The 26,234-nt window shown below is 49.4% G+C and overlaps 1 protein-coding gene across 1 annotated transcript in view; it reads left to right on the top strand.

The window, feature by feature from the left end:
* LOC148317958 (phospholipid-transporting ATPase ABCA1-like) overlaps window positions 1-26,234 on the top strand; it is a 152,210-nt gene that overhangs the window by 64,927 nt on the left and 61,049 nt on the right. The window contains exons 28-30 of the mRNA XM_088283537.1: window positions 3,691-3,797; window positions 4,017-4,160; window positions 4,293-4,355. Of these exons, the coding sequence (XP_088139663.1) occupies window positions 3,691-3,797; window positions 4,017-4,160; window positions 4,293-4,355 (314 nt within the window). The remainder of the gene's footprint in view (window positions 1-3,690; window positions 3,798-4,016; window positions 4,161-4,292; window positions 4,356-26,234) is intronic.

Genomic DNA, 26,234 nt, shown 5'->3' with positions numbered 1-26,234 from the left:
GGGAAGGCTCCTGTCACATAGTGCTCTCAGACTTGTTTTATTTTTCAGCACCAGAATGTTTTGGGGGCCTTTCCTCTGTTTTTAAGTTTTTTTTTTTTTTTTTTACTTTTTAAGGACAACAAACAACAGCAGTGTCAGAGTATTCAACTTTACTCATGACCATTGTGCCAAGTCTTTGGTTCTCTTGACTCCATAGTTTTCCATCATTGCCATCTCATCTTCGTTTTTTGTCACGCGTGTAAGTGAGTCTTCACGTCGCTTTGTTTTCTCGCTCGGTATAACATCTTGTTTCATTACTTGTTATTCGCCAGTGTTTTATTTTTCAGAAATCAATTCTGCTTGCCTTTTCCAAGGATTTTGTGTTCCTTTCAATTATCCTGGCTCTTTGTAGTCAGCGCCTTCCCTTGTACTGAGACGGTATTGGGTTTTTTCCGTAATAAATCTCTTTTGCTCAATTTTTTCCTGTCTATGTTGCTCGGATCCCAAATTATATTTATTTGGTGCGTTTCTGAACCTGACACTCCGCGCTCCACTAATTGACCCAGGCCTGCAGATCTCAAATCCCAGGGGGTTTATATTCAATTCGCATTTCTTCAATGTATTTGGGACCTAAACCATTCAGTGATTTATTGACCAGTAGCAGGATTTTAAAATCTTTCCGACAGCTAATTGAAAGTGTAGAATGTAAAGGCTTTAAACCTCCGGCTGTATGAAAAAAGAATTACAGTAATACAGCCACACCAATATAAAAAGTATCCTGGAGAAGTCCCGAAAAAGAAAAAACAAAGCAGGTATCAGCGAAAAGAATGTAACCAAAAGCCGGTGCTGAGTAGCAGTTTTCCTTTAATTGGGCTCACCTGAGATTTATAACAGGTGTCTGAGATTTATGCCAATGATCTACAGAACCTTGAGACACAATGCCACCCATGAGTTTAATGGAAAAAAAAAAACAATAAGTTTTTCAACTCTTAAATCAAATTTGCTGAATAATTTGGAACATATTATACATCTCGCACATTGCAATTTCAACATTACATGCAAAGTTGTAGTTTGATTCATTCATGCGCAATATAATGGACTTTTTTTTTTGTGCACGCTGATGATCATATTGTCGTGTTTGTACCTTTCGGTGCGATGGCGATGCGTGGGTAGACAGAGTCACACGACAAGGAATCTTCTCTCGTCAACTTTACTTGCCTCCAGTAACAATGAAGTCACAATCACAGCTGTTATCGTTGGAGATGATACACCGTGTTGTGTCAGTCTCTAGCTCGGGCACAGACAGCGTTTGAGCAGTGTCCATGCAGTGAGCCGCGAGTACCATACAACAAGATCAATCTTTCATCAAACAGTCTCGCGATCATAAACGGTAGTCATAACATCGCGTTGCATTCACTGACCAAACATAGGCTGGGAAAAACCAAAGCACAATAGCACTGCATAGTCCTAGGCCCTTTAACAAGTTAACTGCACTACAATATTATTGTTGGCCACAACCTCTGTCATTCCAATTCTTTGACAAAGTGCCGCTACCCTCTGCTCATCTTCACCTGGGAAATGCAATGGTTGTGGTACTGAAACACCACATCCTCAACATCTGCCTTGTCATCTCAATCGGCCCCTCTCCCTCACTTTCTCTTGAGATGGTCCATATGTCTATAAAACACAAATACGACTCGGTGTGTGTTCTCTGTAGCTTGGCTTAGTTGCATTAACAAAGTGGACGTAGTTAGCTATTGACATTCGTCTAGTAGTAGTTCCTTACAATGTCACATTAACTAGTCATTTGTTAATTTGCTGGATCAATGACTCCAGCATTTTTAACTAATGCAACAGCTTACTTAGTCTCTTGAGGGAGTACTAGGGGTCGTTTGTGATTACAATTTGCTTGCACCTCTGATGAAGTTGGAGCTGGGCTTGCTAAGTGTGGTCTCTCTGAGAAACTGTAACACAAGCGACGAGATTGTCGCATTCTATTTGGTCACCAGGGGATGGCACTAAATTCTACACACTGTACCTTTAAGTACAGTGGACCCCCGCATACTCGTGGCTGGGCACCCACAGCTTCAACTGTTTACAAATTTTATTTTCAATATTTTTTAAATACTCATAAGAATAGTCTAGTCAATAATCTGGCATGCGCATACACATTTTGGCGTGGTCCTCAAATGAGCACCTGCATGTATAACATGGCGATAGGCCCAGTGCAACGTTTTTTTTTTTTTGTGAGCTGTGGGAATTATGGACAGATGTTTTTTTTCCCTTCCTTCATGGGCCCCTAACGCCATGGTCGTCCCTGGAGCATTGCAACGGTTGCATCGTTTTATTTCATATCTATGCTACTGACCAGAAATTGTTGATTACTGCCCATTTTTCTTCTTCACCCCCAGACCTCATGGATGAACTTAAAGCCTTGCAGCACACCTGGACAAGGTTTATTATTTGTGTGTGTAGATACTGTATATGGTTTTAATATAACTCAATTAACTTTAAAATTTTTTTTTTTCAATTTTCACTTTTTCCTTAATTTTTTTCAAACTGAACCAACCTCTAATCGCCAGTTGGTCAGTCCGTTGGTCAGGTAGTTAGCCAGTCAGTCAGTCAGCAGGCTGTTGGTCCGTTTGACAAACACTTATTTGCTTGTCTATTGAACTGAACAGCCAGAATCCAGCTCCGCATTGTGGCCATGGGTAAATAAAATACAATCAAAGGGGCACACTCCAACTGCTGTTTATAAATGCTCTGCTACTCCTCGTCTTCTTCCGACTGCCAGTAAGCGCAACACATTTCTATATCGTCAATGCGCCGCGATCTAACACACAAGACAGTTTGAATATATATAATTTCACCAATTTTAACATAAAACCACAATGGTTTATGCACAAATATATACTCATACTTTAATTATTAGACTCAAACATACATCGTAGATTTGTGTAGTCTTAGCAAAGTGAAGTGACCTGGTTTCGCATTCTTAGCCAATCACAGGCAAACAAACACAGCCGAGACTGTCAGCAAAATGGACATCCTTCAGGGATGGACTGAGAGGTACTTGACCCGGTTAGTGGCGATTACACTGACGAACAAAAACCCACTTCCGTCAATGCTTAATCCTCTATTATTCCCTTTTCATTTGTTGCCACTATAAGCGTTAAACTACCGAAAATCGCGGCAACACACTCATACATTATCTGTTTGATTTTGTGCTGGACTGTTACATTATGATGTATTTCGACTTTTATTGGTTGCTATTTATGTGAAACATTTGTGAAGTGATGTTAGAGGCAAGGAACCCCAGATTATTTTGAGGCAGCTGGTTACCAAGACACACAAGCATAAAATCAAGCACTCGAGTGCTAAATTGGGATGCACTTACTAATCCCTTATTTTCATGAACTTCGACTACAATTTTGACCTTTGGGCGACTGGGAAAATAAAATAAATGGGTTAAGCAGGGTATTTTGGGAAAAATCAAAATGTTTGACCAAATTCTGTATTTTTGTTCATATCTCAAAACTAAACTCTGCAACATATGCCTATTTGGTGGAAAACCTTTTTTTTTCTTTTCATTCGTATTAGCCGTCAATTATGTGTGGAGTTTTGCTATTTTCACTATTCCCCACGAATAGTCTGTATCTGTTGTAGTGCCAGAACTTGCTAATTAATTTACTGTTTTCTTCCCTTCTTCAGTCAACCAGACCGTGGACCCTTTTGAGTGGTACATAGTCGGGAGGAACCTCTTTGCTATGGCAGTACAGGGTGTTGTCTTCTTTATTATCACCTTAATGCTGCAGTACACGTTCTTCAGTGGTCGCTGGAGTGTCCGAAACAATTGTCTTGGTCTGACTCGCATCAGGTATGCTCTGCTTTCAGAGACCACTGTATCTGCTGGGTTGACTGATTTTTAATAAATATTTTTGTTAATGAATTCCTGAATGGTTGTATTACAGCGATGGAATTTGGTTGCACGTTAAATCAAGTCACTGTGCACTTGTGTCTTAATTGTGACAATATTGCGGTTTTGTGTGTTCAGGCCATGGCTGGTTGTGCCAAAGATCTTTCCTCTTTGCCAAGAAGACGAGGACGTGGCCAGGGAAAGAGAATGTGTCAAAAGTGGCAAAGCTGATTCTGACCTCCTCACCATGATTGATCTAACCAAAGTGCATCTTTTATTTTGTGCATAATCTTATAGCAGGATGTCTTAAAATGGACTAGAAGAGTCAAACATTTAAAGCATGGGCCTCTAGAGATTTATTTCACTGTATTAAGTCATATTGCTGTACATCTTTCAGATATACACAGCTGGCAAGAAGCCAGCAGTCGATCAACTCTGCCTGGGAATTCCTCGTGGTGAGGTGAGGATCTACAATAAATATTTTCCAACAACATGCCAGAACATTAGGACTCCTCACATAGTTAAGATAATAATTCCCAGTTTTGATTGGCAATGTCAGAGGTATTAATTTAAAAATGTATTCTTGTGGTTGTAGTTTTTATTATTCATAACTGCACTGTAGCCTACTCAGAGCTGTATGTGGTTATTGACTTTCTTATTTAGCCAAAATTTGGTTATCATAGCAATGGACAATTTTTCTGGAGTATTGTGTGTGCCTGTGTATGTGTTTTTAAGTCAGTTAAGTTTAATTGGATTTTAGAGTGGGTTTGTTAGTTTTTATTAGTTTATCTTTTTAAATGCTTCATTTCCATTTTTAGTATACCAATCAGATTTTGATTTTTGGTATATTTCGGGAGTGAAACATTAATATGCTTTCATAAACTACAATTGCCATTGTGAGGTTGATATTGTTCTTGTAGAAATCATTAATTATGTTATTGTTATTGTGACTATTATTATTATGGCTGCACGGTGGATGAGTGGTTAGCACATCGACCTCATAGGTCTGTGGTTCGAATCCAGCCCCGGTCTTCCTGTGTGGAGTTTGCATGTTCTCCCCGTGTCTATGTGGTACAGGTACTCCTGTTTTCTCCCTCATTCCAAAAACATTCATGGTAGTTTAATTGAACACTCTAAATTCTCGCCAGGTGTGATTGAAAGTGTGAATGGTTGTTTGTGTGTGTGCCCTTGTGCCCTATAATTGGTTGGCAACAAGTTCAGGCTGTACCCCGCCTGGTGCCTGAAGACAGCTGGGATAGGCTCCAATGCGCCTGTGATCCTTGTGAGGATGAGCAGCTCAGATAATGAATGGATTATGATTATTATTAGGGCCGAGCAGTGAATGCTGCAATGTCCACAAGTTTTTTGTAGAAGCTGTTATTAGGCCCGAGCAGCGACCGCTGCAAGGTCTCTATTGTTTTGTGTAAATTAATAGGGCCCGAGCAGCGACAGACTATTTGCCAATGTCCAATTTTGTCCGTCTTTTGCACAATTACAGGGGTCATTCTTTTGAACCCTGATCGTACAGGATTTATCCGCTTGACTTCAAACTTTGGCTGTACCATCTTAAGAGCTGGGACAAACACTGGGACAAATTTTTTTAGTTTTACTATATGACGGGGGCGGGGCTTCAAAGAGCTGGGACCCGCTTGTTGGTGGACTGGTCTCCCGCTCATTTCCAACGAGCTCCACCTGTTACGGCTGGGACCAATAAAAGGACCTCGGTTCTGCTGGTCGAGGCGGCCGAGACTTAACAGTGCAGCTCGCCCCACTTGTGTGACTTGTGTCACTTATTTTGTGGTATTCGGTTCATCGCAAGACACTAACTATTGTATATATATATATATATATATATATATATATATATATATATACATATATATATATATATATATATATATTAGTGATGGTAGATGAGGCATCCTGTATCGTTTCGACACAGTGACACAATGTATTGACACTGTGTTGACACTGTGTTGCTGAATACTGACACCTGGTGGACTTGCATGAAATATTTGACAGGGTCATCTGACACTGATCTGTCAAACTAATTTTATCCAATTCCATTGATTAGCGACGTGATGTGTTTTTATATATCCTATTTCTTATTACTTTCCATCGCACTAATTATTCTCTTATCTAATTTATATATTTAACTGAATTATTGTTGTATTGCACTGGAGAGGGGAGCTCTCTAATCTCGTTGCACACTTGAGTACAATGACAAAGGGATTTCTGATTCTGATTAGGCATTTGCTTTCACATTATTTTTACATACACGCAATTTCATAAAAAAAATCTTTGATATTCGAGACGCAGTTGATAAATTAAGAGAACATCTGTCTGAATGCCCAAGTAAAAGTGTTGTGAATGACAATGGACTCATTGTAATTAAAGATTTTTATTCCAAAAAATTAGTTTCTCCAGCGTTTTGTTATTCCGTCTATTTCTTTTTTTGAGGCAATTTCCCCCGCATTTGAGAAGATCCTCTCACAAGGCACTGAAGAGGCCGGTGTGCACAACGCCTGTGTGGCTAATATAAATAGGTGAGGGAACGTTGCCTCCATGGACTTCCAGTATAAGAGCGGGTCTTCCGTACGTGCAACGTGTCCTGCTGACGTATAGCGCCGCACCTCTGAGTGCGCATCAACAGTGACGTCTTCTATCTTGCGGATATTTAATGCAAAGTAACGTGCCAATAACTCGATGCTTGTTTTGAGCGTCCATCCTGTTGATAGATGCGCTTCCTTATGAGCACAGTTTGGCGCGCGACCGCTGTGTCGACACGATTCTGGTAGTGGTCACGTGACTTTCTCAAAGCAGTACGCGCACCGACACGGGGTTTGCCCTGGAAGCTCGGCGCGCGCATCGACGCCTCGGTGTCGCTGGACCCATCACTAATATATATATATATATATATATATATATGTTTATGAACTTGGGTCACACCTTTTGTTGAACGCATTCTCATTTTCCAAATTGTACAATTATGCACCATTTTTTTTTTTTGAAGTAAGTTATGGGTACTTTAAATTGTGATTACAATTAGATGGAGATGATGGCAACTTTTAGTGTGCTGGATTTTGTTGCAAATCCCTCCACTCAGGATCTGCAAAATTGCAAGAAAGCTGAATTACTCAGTATTGTTGAACATTTTAAGTTTAGAGTTCCAAAACAAATCCGAAAAGATGAACTCCGCATGCTCGTGAGCGATAGGTTGGTGGAAATAGGCCTGCTGGTTTTGCCAGTGGAAGAAATCTCTCCAAAGCCCAACCCAGGGTTTGTGACGCCTCCTGGGTCTCTCCATGTTTGAGAGTGCGGTGCCCGAGGGCGATGAACGGACTGATCAACTGTATATTCACTCTCGTGTAGACCCCTCTTGACCCCTCATTCTCCTGGCTCGTCTGGTGAGGCTAAGCGAAAGGTCATTCTGGCATGACTCAAATTGGAAGCTGAGGAAAGGGAGAGTGCCCGCAAAGCCCATGTGGAATTGGAGGTTCGTAAATGGAGATTGAGGCGGACAAAACTGTAAAACTCAAGCAGCTGCATCTTGAAGCTCAGCGCAGCATACCAAGTCCTGGCCTTGGTGGAGGCCTTTCTTCCACCTCCCAGACACTCAATACCATCTGTCTATGTGAGAAAATGCCTACGTTCAGAGAAAATGTAAGTGATGCATATTTTTCAGCTTTTGAAAATATGGTGATGGCTTTACAGTGGCCACGTGATGTTTGGCCCATCCTTTTACAATGGAAAATACATGGAAAAGCACAGGAAATAATTGCTGCCTTACCTCTTGAAGACAGTTTATGCTATGACACCGTCAAAACTGCCGTTTTGTGCGTCTACAAGTTGGTGCAGACAGAACAATTTTAGAAATCATAGAAAAAAGCCCCAAATCGCACTTGTGTTGAATTTGGAACTCTTTTTGACAAATAGTGTGCATCTACCCAGGCTGTGACATTTTCTTCTTTACGTGAACTCGTGATGTTCGAAGACTTTAAGAAAAATCTCCCTGACTGTTTTTGTATACTTGAATGAACAAAAATTTAACAATCTCTCTGGAGCTGCTATTTTAGCGGATGAAGACCCCATGCTCACCCACCTATGAGCACTTCTCCTTCTAAGGTCACTAACAATGACCGAGAGTGTTTTTACTGCCATAAATCTGCACCGCAAACAAAAGGCATTGGGGTAATTAAATCTAACACAGTTAGTTTAAAACCCAATGCCAAACAACAACTTGACTGATGTTTTAAGCCATTTGTTTTTCAGGGAGTCGTCTCTCTTTCTGAAAAAGCATCTGATCAGCACCCTATTCACTTTCTCAGAGACACGGGGTGGTTTGCAATCTGTAATCTTGGCTAGTGCGCTACCATTTTCTTCTCTGTCTGTACTTTGGGGAATAGAGATGGCATATCGCCCTCGGTCTGTTCAGCTCATGGATTTAAAATCAAAACTCATCATCGGCCTTTTCCGAATTGCAGTTTGCTCTGTGTTGCCAATAGGTGGTGTGTAAATGCTAATGGGAAATGACAGCAGGGGGTAAAGTGATTCCTTCTTTAGGTGGTAGACTCTCCTCAAAGTGACAAGAGTGTCTCAGAATTCTATCCCATTTGTGACATTACGCGTGCTCAGTCACGTAAAAACCCCGATATTGACCTGTGTGACAGCATTTTTATGCCTGCACTTTCAAATCCCTTGGAATCAGCAAGTGAAACCAAATTTGAGACTAATGCAAAGATAAAGATAAAAGATAAAGATGTCCCACGATGGGGAAATTTGAGGTGTTACAGCAAGAAAGATATAGATCACACAGAGTCGGCGGCGTAATGTAGCCGTTAATGTATAACATTAGCAGCAGACATTCATAAAAAGCATGCAAATATACACAGTATAAACGTACCTAAGTGTAAGGAAACACTCCTAATGCCTGTCCATTATACAGAGGGGGAAATGCTGTAATGATAAAAACTACTGAATGATTGAAAATACTGCAATGGTAAAAATATTGCAATGATAAAAGTACTGTAATGGTAAGAGTACTGAAATGATAGAAAAGTACTATAATGACAGAAAATACTGCAATGAGAAAAGTACTGTAATAGTACAAGTACTGCAGCGATAGAAAAATACTGCAATGATAAAAGTACTGTAATAGTAAAAGTACCGCAATGATGGGAAATACTGCAATGATAAAAGTACTGTAATAGTGAACATCTTGCAATGGTAGAAATACTGCAGTGATAGAAGTACTGTAATAGGAATACTGTAATGGTAAACAAAATACATCATTATTTAAGTACACCATTGGTTGAAAGTACAGTAGTAGTGTATATTGCATCCTAGGACTGCACAATTGCACTAATGCCCTCCCGTTTGTAGGCCTGACCCAATGTTCTTGTTAAAAAGTCTGACAGCAGTCGGCAGGAAGGAGCGGCGAAATCTCTCTTTGGTACAGCGAGGGTGTAACAGTCTATCACTAAAGGAGCTGTGGAGTGTTCTCAGAGTGTCATTGAGTGGGTGGGCTGGGTTGTCCAGCATTGATGACAGTTTTGCCGTCATCCTCCTGCCCCCCACTGAGTCCACAGAGTCCAGGGAGCAGCCCAGGACAGAGCTGGCCCTCCTCACTAGTTTGTCCAGTCTCTTTTTGTCCCGGCCCGAAATACCTCCTGCCCAGGAGACCACTCCATAGAAGATGACTGATGAAACCACCGAGTCATAGAAGTTCCTGAGGAGTGTTCCCCGAACGCCAAAGGACCTCAGCCTCCTGAGTAGGAAGAGTCTGCTCTGACCCTTCCTATAGAGGGCGTCTGTGTTGTCGCTCCAGTCCAGTTTATTGTTCAGATGAACACCCAGGTACTTGTAAGTTGAGACCCTCTCAACGTCTGTTCCCTGGATATTGACTGGTGCAGGTGGAGAGTGCCGACGCTTGCGGAAATCCACCACCAGCTCTTTGGATTTCCCAGCGTTGATTTGGAGGCGGTTCTGCTGACACCAGTCCACGAACCCCTGCGTAACCCCTCTGTACTCCCGATCGTCACCGGCAGTGATGAGGCCGACAATCGCAGAGTCATCAGAGAACTTCTGCAGGTGACAGGTTGTGGAATTGTATTTGTAGTCCGAGGTGTAGAGGGTGAACAGGAAGGGAGCCAGAACAGTTCCCTGCGGCGCTCCCGTGCTGCAGAGGAGCACGTCAGACACACAGTACTGTGTCCTCACGTACTGTGGCCGGTTTGTGAGGTAGTCGTGGATCCATGTGATGAGGTTGTGGGCCACTCCCGCCTGGTCCAGCTTGTCTTCCAATAAGGCGGGCTTGGATGGTGTTGAAAGCACTTGAGAAATCAAAGAACATGATCCTCACCGTGCCCCCCGCCTTCTCCAGGTGGGAGAGTGAAGTGTGGAGCAGGTAGATGATGGCATCATCCACACTGATGCTAGGCTGGTATGCGAACTGGAGTGGGTCCATTGAGGAGCTGACCAGGGGGCGCAGATGGACGAGGACCAGTCTCTCCTGGGTCTTCATCAGATGAGACGTCAGCGCCACTGGTCTGAAGTTGTTGAGCTCCTTCGGATGGGGTGTCTTTGGAACCGGAACCAGGCAGGATGTTTTCCACAGGTGGGGGACTCTGCCCAGCTTCAGGCTCAGGTAGAACATGTGCTGGACGATTCCACACAGCTGGTCTACGCAGGATTTGAGGAGCTGGGAGCTAATCTCATCTGGACCTGCTGCCTTCCTCGCCTTCATCTTCCTCATGGTTCTTCACCTGAGATGTTGTGAGGAACAAGGCTGAGCAGGAGGAAGTGGTGGTTGTCTGATGAGGCTGGGAACTGCAGCCTGTGGAGAGAGAGAGGGGAGAGAGAGGGGGAGAGAGGGTCCGTTCGCAGTGGCAGGAGGGGTTGGTGGGGGCTGCAGCAGGGGAGCCTGAGCGGGGTCAGGCATTTGATCAAACCTATTGAAAAATAGGTTCAACTCATTTGCCCACTGAAGCCCCCTCCCCTTCTGGGTCTTACCTGGTTGTCCATGGCCTGAGATGGTCTTCAGGCCCCTCCAGACATCCCTGGCATTGTTCCGCTGCAGTTGTTCCTCCATCCGCATCCTGTAGGACTTTTTCCCCTCTCGGATCCTCCTCCTCAGCTGACGCTGCACTCTCTTCAGCTCGTCCTTGTCGCCTGACACAAAAGCCCTCTTTTTCTCCTTCAGGAGAGCTTTAACGTCCGGTGTGATCCAGGGTTTGTTGTTGGAGAAACATCTTACAGTCCGGGTGGGAATGGTGTTCTCCATGCAGAAGTTAATATAGTCTGTAATTGTGTCTGTTAGACCATTAATGTCCTCACTGTGAGCTTCGCTGAATACCTCCCACACAGTTGTGTTCAAACAGTCCTTTAAGGCCTCCTCGGCTTCTCCGGACCATCGCTGAACTGTGCGTGTCACAGCTGGCTGCCTGCGGACCAGAGGTTTGTACACAGGCAGGAGAGCAACCAAGTTGTGGTCAGCTTTGCCCAGCGGGGGGAGGGGCAGTGATGTGTACGCCTCCTTGGTGTTGGCATAGAAAAGGTCCAATATTTTATTGTCTGGTGTGGCAGGTTACATATTGTGTGAATGAAGGCAGAGAGGAGGAAGGAGAAGCATGATTGAAGTCACCAGAGATAAGGAGCAGGGCATTTGGGTGCTGTGTTTGTAGCCTGCTCACAGCTGCAGTCTGTACGTCACAGGCTGTCTCACTGTTAGCAGAGGGTGGCACGTACGCCGCCACCGCGATCACATGACTGAACTCTCGCGGTAAATAGAACGGACGCATGCTAACGACTATCAGCTCAATGTTCCGACTGCAAAGTTGATCCTTATCAGTTATGTTCCCAGGGTTACTCCATCTATCATTAACAAACACAGCCAGCCCTCCCCCTTTCCTCTTACCGCTGTCCAGTGTCCTGTCCGCGCGTAGTATTTGGAAGCCGTCCAATTCCACGACGGCGTCCGGCGTTAGCTCTGTTAGCCACGACTCTGTGAACACCAGTAAGCTAGCCTCCCGGACAATCCTCTCGTGCCGGGTTAGCGCTGTTAGCTCGTCCATTTTATTGGGGAGGGATCTGACATTCCCCATAATAACGGACGGGAGGACGGGGTGGTATCGTCTCCTCCTTGCCTGGCATTTAGCCCCCGCACGACATCCCCGTCTCTTCCTCCTCAGCTCGCGGGGGATATCGGGTCTCGCTCCGGGAGCCGACGCGGGGTTAGCACGCAGTGCTAACAGCTGATCTCTTGAGTACACGATCGATCCGTAGCTCCGAGTTTTGTCTCCGGACACGATCGCGCAAAAAACAACCCCCAACAGCAGTAAAACCACCGCAAGTTGTATGTCCATTGCTGAGATGAGGTAAAAATAAAATAAAACAGGGTAAAGGGATAAAACACACGAAAAAGGCTCAATAGTGAGCCACGCTGCTGTAAACAGGCAGCCACTCGCGCGGCGCCGGAACCGGAAATTGCAACCCAGAAACCATAAAACAAAAAACAACAGAAACCAAAATTACTTCTCTAATTCCCACAGTCAGTCTTGAGGTGTTGTGTTCCCCTGACCACCTGTGTACAGAGCAGAGAGTGGATCCAAGCTTGTTTGGCAGTGTTGTGAGTAGCAACCAAGTTGACAACGCGCTCACTGGTTACTTCCTTGACCAAAAAGGACTAATGCGTAAATGGTCTAAACCAGGGATGTCCAAACTTTTTGCAAAGCGGGCCGGATTTGAAGTTGCAAAATGTGGGGGGGGCCGACCTCGGCTGACATTCACTGCATAAACAACAATATATTCAAACACATTTTAGCAAGCGATTCTGTGTTTCACATTTTGCTTTTTTATTTGCATTTAAACCATCAAACATGTATTTTGGTTCATTTGAAATATGAACATCACATGCAATTGAATATTTGCTTAACTTTTTATTCTTAAACAGAAGTAATTATACTCTTGAGTGCAAATAATATTTGAACATGAATTATATTATGAACATGAATTATATTATCATCATGGGAGTTCAATGTCCACAGAATTTTTGAAAAACAGAAATGATTACCACAAGTGCAGGACTAATTTGATATATATGACATATCAAATATAAATGTTGATTGAAAATTTTATTCTGGAATGAAAACCGACAACTTGTCTGAATTTGTGACTGAACAAAACAAAATTAAGTCAGTTATTTTAATGACAAATGACTTGCCTGCATTAATGTGACGGGTGATACTGAGATCTGGACTGCAGCACAAAGGCCAGGTCTGGCTCAAAGGCAGAAGTATTAATGCGCAAGATGTCTCGCAGATGAGAGTCTGTGAGCCGTGTCCTCAGACGACTCTTATTTAAGTTCATTACAGAGAATGTCTTTTCACACAAATACGTCGACCCAAACAAGCTCAACATTTTCTTAGCAAACTCTCGAATCTCTCGAAACCTGCCTTTATCCAGCTCTCTGTAAAGGTTGGCAAGAGAAAGTTGCTGGTGCCGACTACGGCTCTCGGCGTCACACTGCAACTCACTGTAAATGGGCTGGAACATTGTCTGTGTCCACGGAGAAAGGTGATGAAAAAAGAGCGATGTCCTTCTCAATAGCTGCAAAATCCCGAAAGCGTTGTGTGAACTCTTCAGCCAAAGATTTCATATCTGATGCGTACCTCTTCGTTTGTGCACTGATATTGCTCTCTGGGAATCTGATTATGATTTCTTGCAGCGCTGAGAAATGTGCAGTATTGGGCTGGGTCTGCGACAGGTGTCTTTCAAACAGTTTGAGCTTGATTCCAAAGGCTTTGATGTGTGAAAATAGTTGGTTTATGACTCCGTCTGGTCCCTGGAGACTGGTGTTCAGGACATTAAGGTGCTTTGTAATGTCAACTAGAAAACCCAAATCAGCTAGCCACATGGGGTCACCTAGTTCTTGCATAGGTTGTCCCTTTTCAGCCAAAAACTCACAGATTTGCTGCTTAAGAGAGTAGAAGCGCGACAGTGCAGAACCCCGACTAAGCCATCGCACGTCAGTGAAATAGACAACGTCTCCATATTCTGCATGAACATCGCTGAGAAACTGTTGAAACTGGCGGTGGCATAGCGCTCTGGAGCGAATATAGTTAATAGCCTTTATCACCGGTTTCATAACATGTTCGTATTGGAGATGTTTGGCACACAGAACTTGCTGATGAATGATGCAATGGAGTTTTACAGCGCTACCCCCTTCTTCACTTACTTTGTTACATATTAGTGTCGCGAATCCACTTCGTTCGCCAGCCATGGATGGTGCGCCGTCCGTAATAATCCCAGAAATTTTATTCCACGGGAGTTTTAAGTCATCCACAGCAGCGCAAACAGAAGAGAATAGGTCTGTTCCTCTCGTTTGGGCTTTCAGGCTCTGCAGGTCAAGTAGTTCTTCAGTAACATTCATTTCATTGTCCACTCCTCTCAAAAAAATAAGCAACTGGGCAGTGTCCGAGGCGTCTGTGCTTTCGTCGCAAGCCAGAAAAAAAAAATCAAACTCCTTTCCTTGGACCCCCAATTGTCTTTTGATGTCTGACGACACTTCCTCAATCCTGCGTGCTACGGTGTTACGTGCCAGGCAAACTTTGGCATACTCTTGCTGCTTCTCGGGACATATTTTCTTCGCCATAGTCATCATGCAGTCTTTGATAAATTCACCCTCGGTGAAAGGTTTGCAATGCTTCGCGATCAGTGTTGCTACCTCGTAGCTAGCTTTCGTGGCATTCTCATTTGACTCTCGGGCTCTTGCAAAATACTGCTGCTGTGAGAATAAACCCGCTTCAAGTTGCGCCAATTTCTTGCTGCGTTCCTCCCCGGTCAAATTGTCATACATGTCAGCGTGTTTCGTTTGGTAATGTTGTTTGACATTGAACTCTTTAAAAACAGCCACGGTCTCTTTGCAAATGAGACAGACACAGTTGTTACGTATTTCTGTGAAGAAATAGTCCAATTTCCACACATCTTTGAAGCGTCGACCCTCGCAGTCAACTTTCCTTATTTTGTTTATTGTCGCCATTTTATAAATTGGGGGTAAAGGTCACCCGGGCTGATGCCTTGTAGTGATACTGCCTCTAGTGGGTAAATTAAGAACAGCAGTTAGGAAGAGCGCGCACTCAGTACTGTATATGTGCGGGCCAGAATGTATTAATTTTATTACAGAGGCTGCGGGCCGGATTAAGTTTGACCCCGGGCCGCATTTGGCCCCCGGGCCGGACTTTGGACATGTCTGGTCTAAACCCACTGATCCTTATCAGGTTGTAGTGCCCACAAAGTATCGACCACACATTTTAACTTTGGCACATGAAAGCCAGTGGTCTGGACACTTATTACTAGTGTTGTTCGGATAGCAATACCAGTTTCTGTAACTCTGTCGATACTGCCTTAAAATCTGGTATTGGTTACGACGAGTACCAACCAGTATGGACCCAATCAAGGATGCGTGCAGAGCCCTCTCCTATACGCCCTCTACACCTACGACTGCAGCCCAGCCCACGGCAACAACACCATCGTCAAGTTTGCTGACGACATGACAGTGGTCGGTCTGATCTCGGAAGGTGACGAGACAGCCTACAGAGAGGAGGTAAAGAGGCTGACGGCTTGGTGCGAGGACAACAGACTGCAACTCAACATTGCAAAAACAAAGGAGATCGTCATCGACTTCAGGAGGAACAAGACGGTGCCGCCCCGCCTCTGCATCGAAGGCGTGTGTGTGGAGAGGGTCCACACGTTCAAGTTCCTGGGAGTACAGATCTCCGATGACCTTTCTTGGACTCACAACACCACAGCAGTGGTAAAGAAGGTCCACCAGCGTCTGCACTTCCTGAGAGTCCTCAGGAAATTCAACCTGGACAGGAAGCTGCACTGAGGCGGACAGAGTGAGGCTCCAGAGGACAGTCAAAACGGCGCAAAGGATTATTGGCTGCCCTCTCCCCTCACTGTCGGACATCTACACCGCCCGGTGCCTCAGCAGGGCTTTCAACATCGTCAAAAACAATACCCACCCAAACTCCCACCTGTTTGAGTCAGGACCGCTTCCCAGCCGAGGCTGGAAAGCGGTGGAAGGTGGACCCTTAATCGCAGACTCAGGAGGAATTGATTGACAGGATGTTTATTGGAAGCCGTCAAGCAATACACAATAATCACTATGATGCAGTATCTATAAATTTAGTAACCGCAAGGGTTCTATGAGTACAGCCGCCGGAGAGGCGAAACACAAAACGCTGGGAGACCGAGTCACTCCAGGAAAAAATAAGGAATCAACAGAAAACGCTTGCAACGCAAGAAACCGAAAAACAATGCTTACCACGAAAGGGTGAAGACCAAATCCAATTGAGACGATAAACTTAAAGCGAGCCGAAAAGTAGCTGGTGAAATTCAAAACATGAAAACGCAAACAACAGAACCAGAGCAAATCGCGAGCAGAACAATCTGTGAACGAGAGCATGAGCAATAGCATGAGCAACGTGGGACAATAATCCGACGCGGGTATGTCCGCGTCGGCTGCTTAAGTAGTCCAATGATTAGTGTCATAATGACATTCAGCTGTGGCGATCGGGAGCGCGTCTCGCTCGTGGCCGCTTCCCGGAGCGGAGCCGCCGGGCCACGCCCACTTGCTGGAGACGCCGCAGACGGATCGTGACAGTACCCCCCCCTCAAAGGACGCCCCTTGGCGGACCACCTGGCTTTGACGGGTTGGCGTTGTGGTAGTCGCGGAGCAGGTCTTGACACATGATCCAGGAGCGGGGAATCCATTGCCGCTCCTCTGGACCGTAGCCTTCCCAGTCAACCAGGTACTGGACCCCTCTCCCCCTGCGCCTGGAGTCCAAGATCTCTCGAACCGTGTAGACCGGGTCGCCGTCGATGATCCTAGGAGGTGGCGGAGGGCGGCACAAGAGGGCAGGTAGGTGCAGGTTTGAGGAGCGAGACGTGGAACACCGGGTGTATCCTCATGGTGGGAGGCAGCTTCAGCCGGACGGAGACCGGGTTGATCAGCTTGTCGATCGGGAAAGGTCCCACGAAGCGCGGACCCAGCTTGCGAGACACCCCTGCCAGGTTCAGATCGCGGGCGGACAACCACACTTGGTCACCGACCTGGTATGGCGGGGCCAGGCGCCGGCGACGGTCAGCGATCCTCTGGTTGCGTTCCGCCGTTCGGGACAGCGCCGCCCGCGCCTCCTTCCAGACCTGGTGGGCACGCTTGAGATGACGCTGGACCGAGGGGACCTCTTCAGCGCCGGCCTGCGTCGGGAACAGTGGGGGTTGGTAGCCGTAAGCGGTCATAAACGGTGACCTACCCGTCGCCGATGACACCAAGGTGTTGTGGGCGTACTCGATCCAGGGGAGGTGGTCGACCCAGGACGCCGGCTGGTTGCTGCACACGCACCGGAGAGCCGACTCCAGGTCCTGGTTTGCCCGCTCTGACTGCCCGTTGGTTTGGGGGTGGTAGCCAGAGGACAGGCTCGGTGTGGCCCCCAGGGACCGGCAGAAGAGCCTCCAGACGCGGGAAATGAACTGTGGCCCGCGGTCGGACACCAGGTCGTCCGGAATCCCGTGCAGGCGAACCACGTGCTGGACCAGGAGATGGGCGGTCTCCAGGGCGGACGGGAGCTTGGGCAGGGCGATGAAGTGGGCTGCTTTGGAAAAACGGTCCACCACTGTGAGGACGACGGAGTGACCCTTGGAGGCGGGCAGTCCCGTGACGAAATCCAGCGCGATGTTCGACCATGGGCGCGCCGGCACTGGAAGCGGCTGAAGCAGGCCTGTTGGCGGCTGGTGGGACGCCTTGCTGGCAGGGCACGCGGGGCAGGCCTGGACGTATTGGGTGACGTCGGACTTGAGGGACGGCCACCAGAACCGCTGCCCGATCAGCCCTAGGGTGCGGCGGATGCCCGGATGGCAGGCCAGCTTGGAGGCGTGTCCCCATTCGATCACCTCCGACCGATGCTGCGTGGGCACGTACAGTCTCCCCGTCGGGCATCCTGCAGGAGCGCCGTCGTCCTCCTGCGCCTCCCGGATCTTCTGCTCCATCTCCCACTGCACGCCCCCCACCAATCGGTGACCCGGTACCACGCTCGGAGGTCCTTCCTCTTCCTCCCAGGGGTCGTGGATGCGGGACAACGCGTCGGGCTTGGTGTTCCGGGCGCCGGGGCGGTAAGTCATGGTGTAGTTGAACGGGCTGAGGAGGAGCGCCCAGCGCGCGAGTCGGGGGTTGAGTCTTTTCATGAGCCGGATGTATGACAAGTTCTTGTGATCGGTGAAGATGGTGAAAGGTTCCTTGGTGCCCTCCAGCCAGTGCCGCCACTCCTGAAGAGCCAGGACCACGGCCAAGAGTTCCCGGTTGCCCACGTCGTAGTTCGCCTCCGCAGGCGTGAGTCGGCGGGAGAAGAAGGCGCAGGGGTGGAGCCGCTGGTCGACCGGTGACCGCTGGGAAAGGACGGCCCCCACTCCTGAATCAGAGGCGTCCACCTCGACGACAAAAGGGAGATCAGAGTTAGGGTGGTGAAGCACCGGAGGGTTCGTGAAAGCCTCTTTCAGGCTCGAGAATGCCGCTTCGGCGTTACTGTCCCAAACGAAGCGAGTCTTTGTGGACGTGAGGCGGGTGAGTGGCAGGGCCCGGCGGCTATAGTCCTTGATAAAGCGTCTTTAGAAGTTTGCGAAGCCCAGGAAGCGTTGGAGCTGTTTACGGGTGGTTGGCGCCGGCCAATCCACCACCGCGCGGGTCTTGGCCGGGTCGGCCTTGAGTTGTCCATTCTCGACTATGAACCACAGGAAGGGGACGGAGGTTTTGTGAAACTCGCATTTTTCGGCTTTAACAAAAAGTTTATTTTCGAGCAGCCGCTGCAGAATAGCGCGAACGTGCCGTTGGTGTTCGCCAACGGTGCGGGAGAAGATCAAGATGTCGTCCAGATAGACGAAGCAGCAGGTGTTCAACATGTCCCTCAGGACGTCATTGATGAGCGCTTGGAACACGGCCGGGGCGTTGGACAAGCCGAAAGGCATGACTAAATACTCGAAATGCCCGAGGGGAGTTTTAAAAGCGGTCTTCCACTCGTCTCCCTCCCTGATCCGGACCAAGTGATAGGCACTTCGCAGGTCCAATTTGGAAAAGATCGTGGCAAATTGTAGGGGAGCGAACGCGGAGTCCAGTAACGGCAGTGGGTATCGGTTTTTAACTGTGATCGCGTTTAGCTCTTTATAGTCTACGCACGGGCGCAAGCTCTTATCTTTCTTTTCAACGAAAAACATGCCAGCCCCGACTGGGGACGTAGAGGGGCGAATCAGACCCGCGGCCAGCGACTCGGTGATATAGTCCCTCATGGCGCCTTGTTCGGGCTGCGAGATCTTGTAAAGGCGGACTGACGGAAGCACCGGATTCGGGAGGAGGTCGATCGCGCAGTCGTACGGGCGGTGTGGAGGCAAGGACTTGGCGCGCTCCTTGCTGAACACGGCGCGGAGGTCGTGGTAGACTGCTGGAACGTTATCGAGGTTTACCTTCTTGACCGGGACTACATCGACCTGACGACCCTCTTCGGCGGATCGTAGGCAGTGGGCGTAACAGAAGGGGCTCCAGCTCTGGATCGCTAGTCGCCCCCAGTCGATATCCGGGTTATGTGCTTTTAGCCACGGGATCCCCAGGACGACCGGGGCTGCCCTAGCCGGCATTACGAAAAAGGAACGTTTCTCGATGTGGTTACCGGAGAGTTTCAGCGTTAGAGGTTCGGTTAAGCGGCGAATGTCGGCTAATAGGCGACCGTCGAGGTCGCACAGCTTTTCGGACCGGTCTAAGTCCGTGACAGTGCAACCGAGCTTAGCGACTAACCCGGCGTCTATAAAGCAATCGTCTGCGCCCGAGTCGATCAACGCCCGAATCTTGACTGAGGTGTTCATGATTATGAGTTCCCCGTCCACCTCCAGTCTCCGCGCGTTGCCGGTCTGGACCGGCGCCTTCGCCGGGGCGTCTGGCTGCCCCTTCCTGGGGTTGGAGTTCGCGGCGGAATCGGCCGCAGACTCGCAGCATTCCTCGTGGCGGGCAGGCGACCCTCGACGGCTGGCTCGGCGGGGACAGGTGATCGCTCGATGGCCCTGGAGACCGCAGTAGAAGCAAGCCCCGGACCCGCGACGTCTCTCTCGCTCCCGGGTGTCGAGGCGGCTGGCTCCCAGCTGCATCGGCTCGTCGGCTGGCAGTGGCTCGGGAACCTGGTAGCGTGGCGGCTCGTGGCGTCGCAGCTCCAACCCTCGTTCGCGGCGGCGCTCTCGCAGGCGATTGTCGAGTCGGATGGCCAAGGTGATGAGTTCCTCCAAGGTCTCGGCGTCGTCTCGCACCGCCAGCTCGTCCTTGAGGACGGAACTCAGCCCTCTCCGGAACACCGTCCGCAGGGCGCAGTCATCGAAGCCACTCTCAGCGGCGCGGACCCGGAAGGCGATAGAGTAGTCCGCTACCGACCGGGAGCCTTGCGTGCAGTCCAAAAGTTCCGCTCCCGCTTCTTTTCCCCGAATCGGGTGGCAAAACACCCTCTCGAACTCCGCAATGAACGCGGGGAACGAGGAGCGAACTTCCGGACGCACGTTGCTCACGGCCATTGCCCATGCACTAGCTTGACCAGTCAGGAGGCTCATCATGAAGGCTACCTTAGCATTATCGTGAGCATAGGTAAGGGGTTGCTGGTCAAAGATCAACCGGCAGTGGTGGATAAAGGGACCACAGAGGCCGGGCTCTCCGCCGTAGCGGTTGGGATGGGGCAAACTGGGCTCTCGGAATGGCATGCCCGCGACCGGTTGCCCGGTCGGGGCCGCCACGGGGGTCGGGGCGACAGGGGCTGCCAAGGTGCCCAGATGGGCACCGAGGCTCGTGAGCTGGTGGGTCAGCTGGCCGACCGCATCGCGGAGCGTCGCGAGTTCGGACGCCTGCTGCCCTATCATGCGTCCTTGACTGGCTATAGCTGAAAATACCTTCGCTGAGTCAGCGGGATCCATGGTTGGATTATTCTGTCAGGAAGCGGCTGGGAAGCGGTGGAAGGTGGACCCTTAATCGCAGACTCAGGAGGAATTGATTGACAGGATGTTTATTGGAAGCCGTCAAGCAATACACAATAATCACTATGATGCAGTATCTATAAATTTAGTAACCGCAAGGGTTCTATGAGTACAGCCGCCGGAGAGGCGAAACACAAAACGCTGGGAGACCGAGTCACTCCAGGAAAAAATAAGGAATCAACAGAAAACGCTTGCAACGCAAGAAACCGAAAAACAATGCTTACCACGAAAGGGTGAAGACCAAATCCAATTGAGACGATAAACTTAAAGCGAGCCGAAAAGTAGCTGGTGAAATTCAAAACATGAAAACGCAAACAACAGAACCAGAGCAAATCGCGAGTAGAACAATCTGTGAACGAGAGCATGAGCAATAGCATGAGCAACGTGGGACAATAATCCGACGCGGGTATGTCCGCGTCGGCTGCTTAAGTAGTCCAATGATTAGTGTCATAATGACATTCAGCTGTGGCGATCGGGAGCGCGTCTCGCTCGTGGCCGCTTCCCGGAGCGGAGCCGCCGGGCCACGCCCACTTGCTGGAGACGCCGCAGACGGATCGTGACAGTTTGACCTGATGCCCTCTGGCAGGCGCTACAGATGCATCAAATCGAGGACCAATAGACTGAGAAACAGTTTCTTACCGAGAGCCATATTCTGAACTCTCACACACACACGAGACCACCCTTACCTTGCAGAACAGCATCGTGATGTGTTTTTATATACCCTATTCAGTATTATTTTCCATTGCACTCTCTTATTTATCTAATTTATATATTTGTCTGTATTATTGTTGTATTGCACTGGAGAGGGGAGCTCTCTAATCTCGTTGCACTCTTGAGTACAATGACAATAAAGGGATTTCTAATTCTAATTCTAATTCTAATACGGCTATCGACATTGGTATCATGCTTTGACCGCAGCGAGACGTACGCTGAGGGGAAATACGAGGTGAAGCCTTATCCATTGTATAACGTTATTGGTCATGTGTCTACTTATGTCTAGTTTGGTGAAAAAGGTCCTATGTCGAGTTTGGTGAAAAAGGTCCTTATTATGACAGCTTTCCACATTGGAGGGAGTTGCTTGGTCAGGAGACTTTGCTATCAAGAGCCAGCAGTCTTGTGTCCCGAACGGGTTCGTGTTTGCTGGATTTTTGCCTCGTGACAGGTATGTTGCTTTTGGTTGACACAGTATTTCGTTGACTACTCTTATGGAGGAAAATGTAATTCATTAAATCGTTTGTGTCTGGATATACTCGTCTTTCTATGCGCCGTCGAAGCTCGAGCTTGCGCTAACATGCTAAAGTCGTCGTCATACTCCCGCAGGCGAAGTCCGCGAGCACGCCACTACTGCAATGCCGCGCCCATTTTGCCTTTAGAAAGCAAAGGGACCTAGATGACTAGGCGATGTATATGATTGGACTCGATCAGGAAGGTTTTGGCGAAAGTGGTATGTCTGTGTGTTGTGTTAAACTGTTCCTGCTTGTCGCCTAACCATGGTCGGGAGCCGCTCCTCATACAGAGCACAGAGAGACAGGGACCGAAATCGCGACGTCAGACCACGTGTTTTTGAGATCATCAAAGCTGCGGTCTGTGCCAACCTTCACAAAGTAGGTCACGGCGTACTGATGAAAAAAAACGCTGCGCTGTTATGCGTCCCGAAATAATTTCTTCCGCCGCTGCTAGAGTGCTCTGCGCTAAGCTATTTTGCGCCGCTGCAGTATGGACTTTATTTGCACTATATTCAAGTCTGTGCACAGCAGCAGCAACGAGCTGCGTGATGACAGATAAATGAGCCCACTAACAAGTAGCATTTTAAACGAGGAGGCAAACGAGGGGTCGCTAATAAGTGTGCTAAGTGAAATACAGATTCGACCCAAAATAAGTGCTTCGGTGTGCAGTCGACTTTGAACTGATGTCTGGTTAGAACCGCGTTAGGTTGGCGAGCCAGCAGCTATAAACAATCAATTTCAATCAATACGTATGAAGACATAAAATTAGATGATGGTTACATTTGCAATTTAGCAGACGTTCTCAAACCGGAACATGTAAACGGCTGACGTCATCATGACGAAGAGGTTCAATGTCAAATGTATGTTAAATATTTAGCATCTCATCAATATTTGCACCACAGAGTAATGAGTTTCTAGGTCTACACAATAATAGGTCTCCAAATTATATTTTTTAATAAATTTAGCTTTGCTATGGAACAATGATTTTATTGGCATAATCTGACCTCTATGTACAAAGAACATTAGTATGGAATGTAAAACATTTGGGAGTTTAAAAAAATGCAGTTTCATACACACAATTACACATTATTATGCAAATTTCCCCATTGTGGCACTATTAAAGGACATCATTATCTTTATCTCCAAATTTCAATCAAATGTAATCTTATGACCCACGGTATGTCATGATCCGCGTCGGGCATGACAGGAGTGTTTGTCAGTGTTTACGTGTGCATGCGGTTTTGTTATTGTTTTTGTCACCTTCTTCCTGCCATGTGCTTGTGTTATTGTTTGGTCAGCTGTGTTAGCGTTTCCCCTCAGCACTCGTCATCACCAGCCACGCACCTGTTCCCCGTTACCCTCATCAAGCACCTGCTTCCCATCTGCTCCCCTAATGACTTGGACTATATTAACCCTCCAGACCGACAACGCAGTGTCGGGTCATTGTTCCTTCTTGCCGCTACCTACGGACTGTCACGACCACGTCTTGTTCCTGTTCTTGCTCTTGTCCTCGTTCCAGCTCTTGCTCCCGCTCACGCTCTCGTTCATGCCCCCAGCTCTGGTCACCTCTTCCCGTCACTTTTCGTACCTCCCGCTTAGTTTGTTCCCGTCTCGTTGTGTTCTTTGTCCTTGTTCCAATTTAGTCACGTTTAGTTTGCCTTGTTATTTTGCACCCTGCCACGTTGTTTGTCTTGTTTGATCCAGTTAATAAATTCCCTTAACCCTATCCACCTCCCTGCTTCCTCGCACCTCTGGGTCCACCTCCTCCTCGCCCACCGGCGAGCAAACCTGACAGAATGACCCGACCTAAGAAGGACCCAACGAGGGGCTCCCGGCGGCGTCAGGGACGCCGCCGCCCAGACAACCGCCCTCATCAGCCTGCCGACCAGCCCCGTACCTCGTCTTCGTGTTACGGTAACGCCCTCGATTTCCTCCCCGACCTTCCTCCACACTGTATCATAGACCCCGATTACGACGACAATTTTGATCACCAGGCCAATTCACCCCCTCACGTTTTTGTTGATTATGATTTAGCAGAAGAGTTTGAGCACTATGCCCCGCACGTTTTTGTCGACTCGGATCACGAGTACAATACATATACGCCTTGTTAGACGCTCAGCGCAACCCGGACACAGTTAGTACCAGTCACTTTTTCCCCCCCGAACCATTCCTGACACCTTTTTCGTTTGAGTCTTCCCAGATCACCTCCCACTCCACCTCGCGCGCTTCACGTCCCAAATCTCGGAAGTCACGGTCACGTCGCACACCTCGTTCACCATCAGTTTCAAAACCTGCTCACGTTCCCCTGGCACCCCCTAGCTCGCGTTCACCAGCCACGGTAACCTTGGTCCCTCGTGTTCCCCATTCCCCTGATTCCCTATGGCGGCAGGCTGATAGGGATCAGGGCCCCCGGTTCGGCTGTGCCCGGACCGACTGCTGCGCCCAGCCCTCTGTCGCCCCCCCGCCAGCTGCTGAGCCCTGCCACGGCTCCCCGCCAGCTGCTGAGTCCCTTCCCGGCTCCCCGCCAGCCGCAGCGTCCCTTCCCGGCTGCCCCCCAGCCGCAGCGTCCCATCCCGGCTCCCCGCTAGCTGCTGAGCCCCGTTCCGGATCCTCCCCAGCTGCCGAGCCCCTTCCCGGCTCCCCGCCAGCTGCCGAGCCCCGTTCCGGCTCCACGCCAGCGGATGAGTCAAGTGCCGGCTCCCCGCCAGCGGATGAGTCCTGTTCCGGCTCCTCCCCAGCTGTTGAGTCCCGTCCGGACGTCCTGCCAGCTGCTGAACCCCGTTCCGGCTCCCCGCCAGTTGATACGCCCCGTCCCGGCTCACCCCGAGCTGCGGGGGCCCGTTCTGGCCTCCCGAGAGCTGCTGACCCCCGCTCCGGCGCCTCGCCAGCGTTTCAAGTCACTGGTCCGGCGGACCCAGCCCTGCGTCCGCCACCAGTCCCTGTTCCGGCGGAGCACGCCCTGCGTCCGCCACCAGTCCCTGTTCCGGCGGAGCACGCCCTGCGTCCGCCACAAGTCCCAGTTCTGGCGGAGCACGTCCTGCGTCCGCCACAAGTTCCTGTCCCGGCGGAGCACGCCCTGTGTCCGCCACCAGTCCCTGTTCCGGCGGAGCACGCCCTGCGTCCGCCACAAGTCCCAGTTCTGGCGGAGCACGTCCTGCGTCCGCCACAAGTTCCTGTCCCGGCGGAGCACGCCCTGTGTCCGCCATCAGTCCCTGTTCTGGCGGAGCACGCCCTGCGTCCGCCACCAGTCCCTGTTCCAGCGGAGCACTCCATGCGTCCGCCCCAAGTCCCTGTTCCGGCGGAGCACGCCATGCCTCCGCCACAAGTCCCTGTTCTGGCGGAGCACGTCCTGCGTCCGCCACCAGTCCCTGTTCCGGCGGAGCATGCCATGCGTCCGCCACAAGTCTCTATCCCGGCGGAGCACGTTCTGCGTCCGCCCCCAGTCTCTGTTCCGGCGGAGCACGCCCTGCGTCCGTCACAAGTCCCTGTTGCAGCGGAGCACGCCCTGCGTCCGCTACCAGTCCCGGTCCCCGCTGCGCCCGGCCCGCCACGGCTTCAAGTCCCGGCCTCTGGTACGCCCGAGCCACAGCCGCTCCAAATCCCTGCCTCGGCGGTGCCAGACGGCCCGCCGCCACCCCAATTCCCTGTCCCGGCGGCGCCCGAGGACACGCCATTGCTTCCCGTCACTGCCTCGGCGGTGCTCGACGATCCGCCGTCGCCCCAAGCTCCTTTTTCGGCGGAACTCGACGATCCGCCGGCGCTCCAGTTTCCTGCCTGGGCGGTGGACGACGACCCGCCGTCGCTTCTCGTCTCTGTCACAGCGGCGCCCGACGAAGCGCCGCCGCTCCCGGTGCCTGTCTCGGCGGGGTTCGACGACCAGCCGCCGCTCCACGTTCCTGTCTCGGCGGGGTTCGACGACCAGCCGCCGCTCCACGTTCCTGTCTCGGCGGGGTTCGACGACCAGCCGCCGCTCCACGTTCCTGTCTCGGCGGGGTTCGACGACCAGCCGCCGCTCCACGTTCCTGTCTCAGTGGGGTTGGAGGACCAGCCGCCGTGCC

This window comes from Idiotropiscis lumnitzeri, chromosome 19 (assembly GCF_059441095.1).
Source record: "Idiotropiscis lumnitzeri isolate Australia: NSW breed Sydney's pygmy pipehorse chromosome 19, RoL_Ilum_1.0, whole genome shotgun sequence".
NCBI lineage: Eukaryota > Metazoa > Chordata > Actinopteri > Syngnathiformes > Syngnathidae > Idiotropiscis > Idiotropiscis lumnitzeri.
Note: the sequence above shows the minus strand (reverse complement) of the source record. Positions and strands in the feature narration are given on the sequence as shown.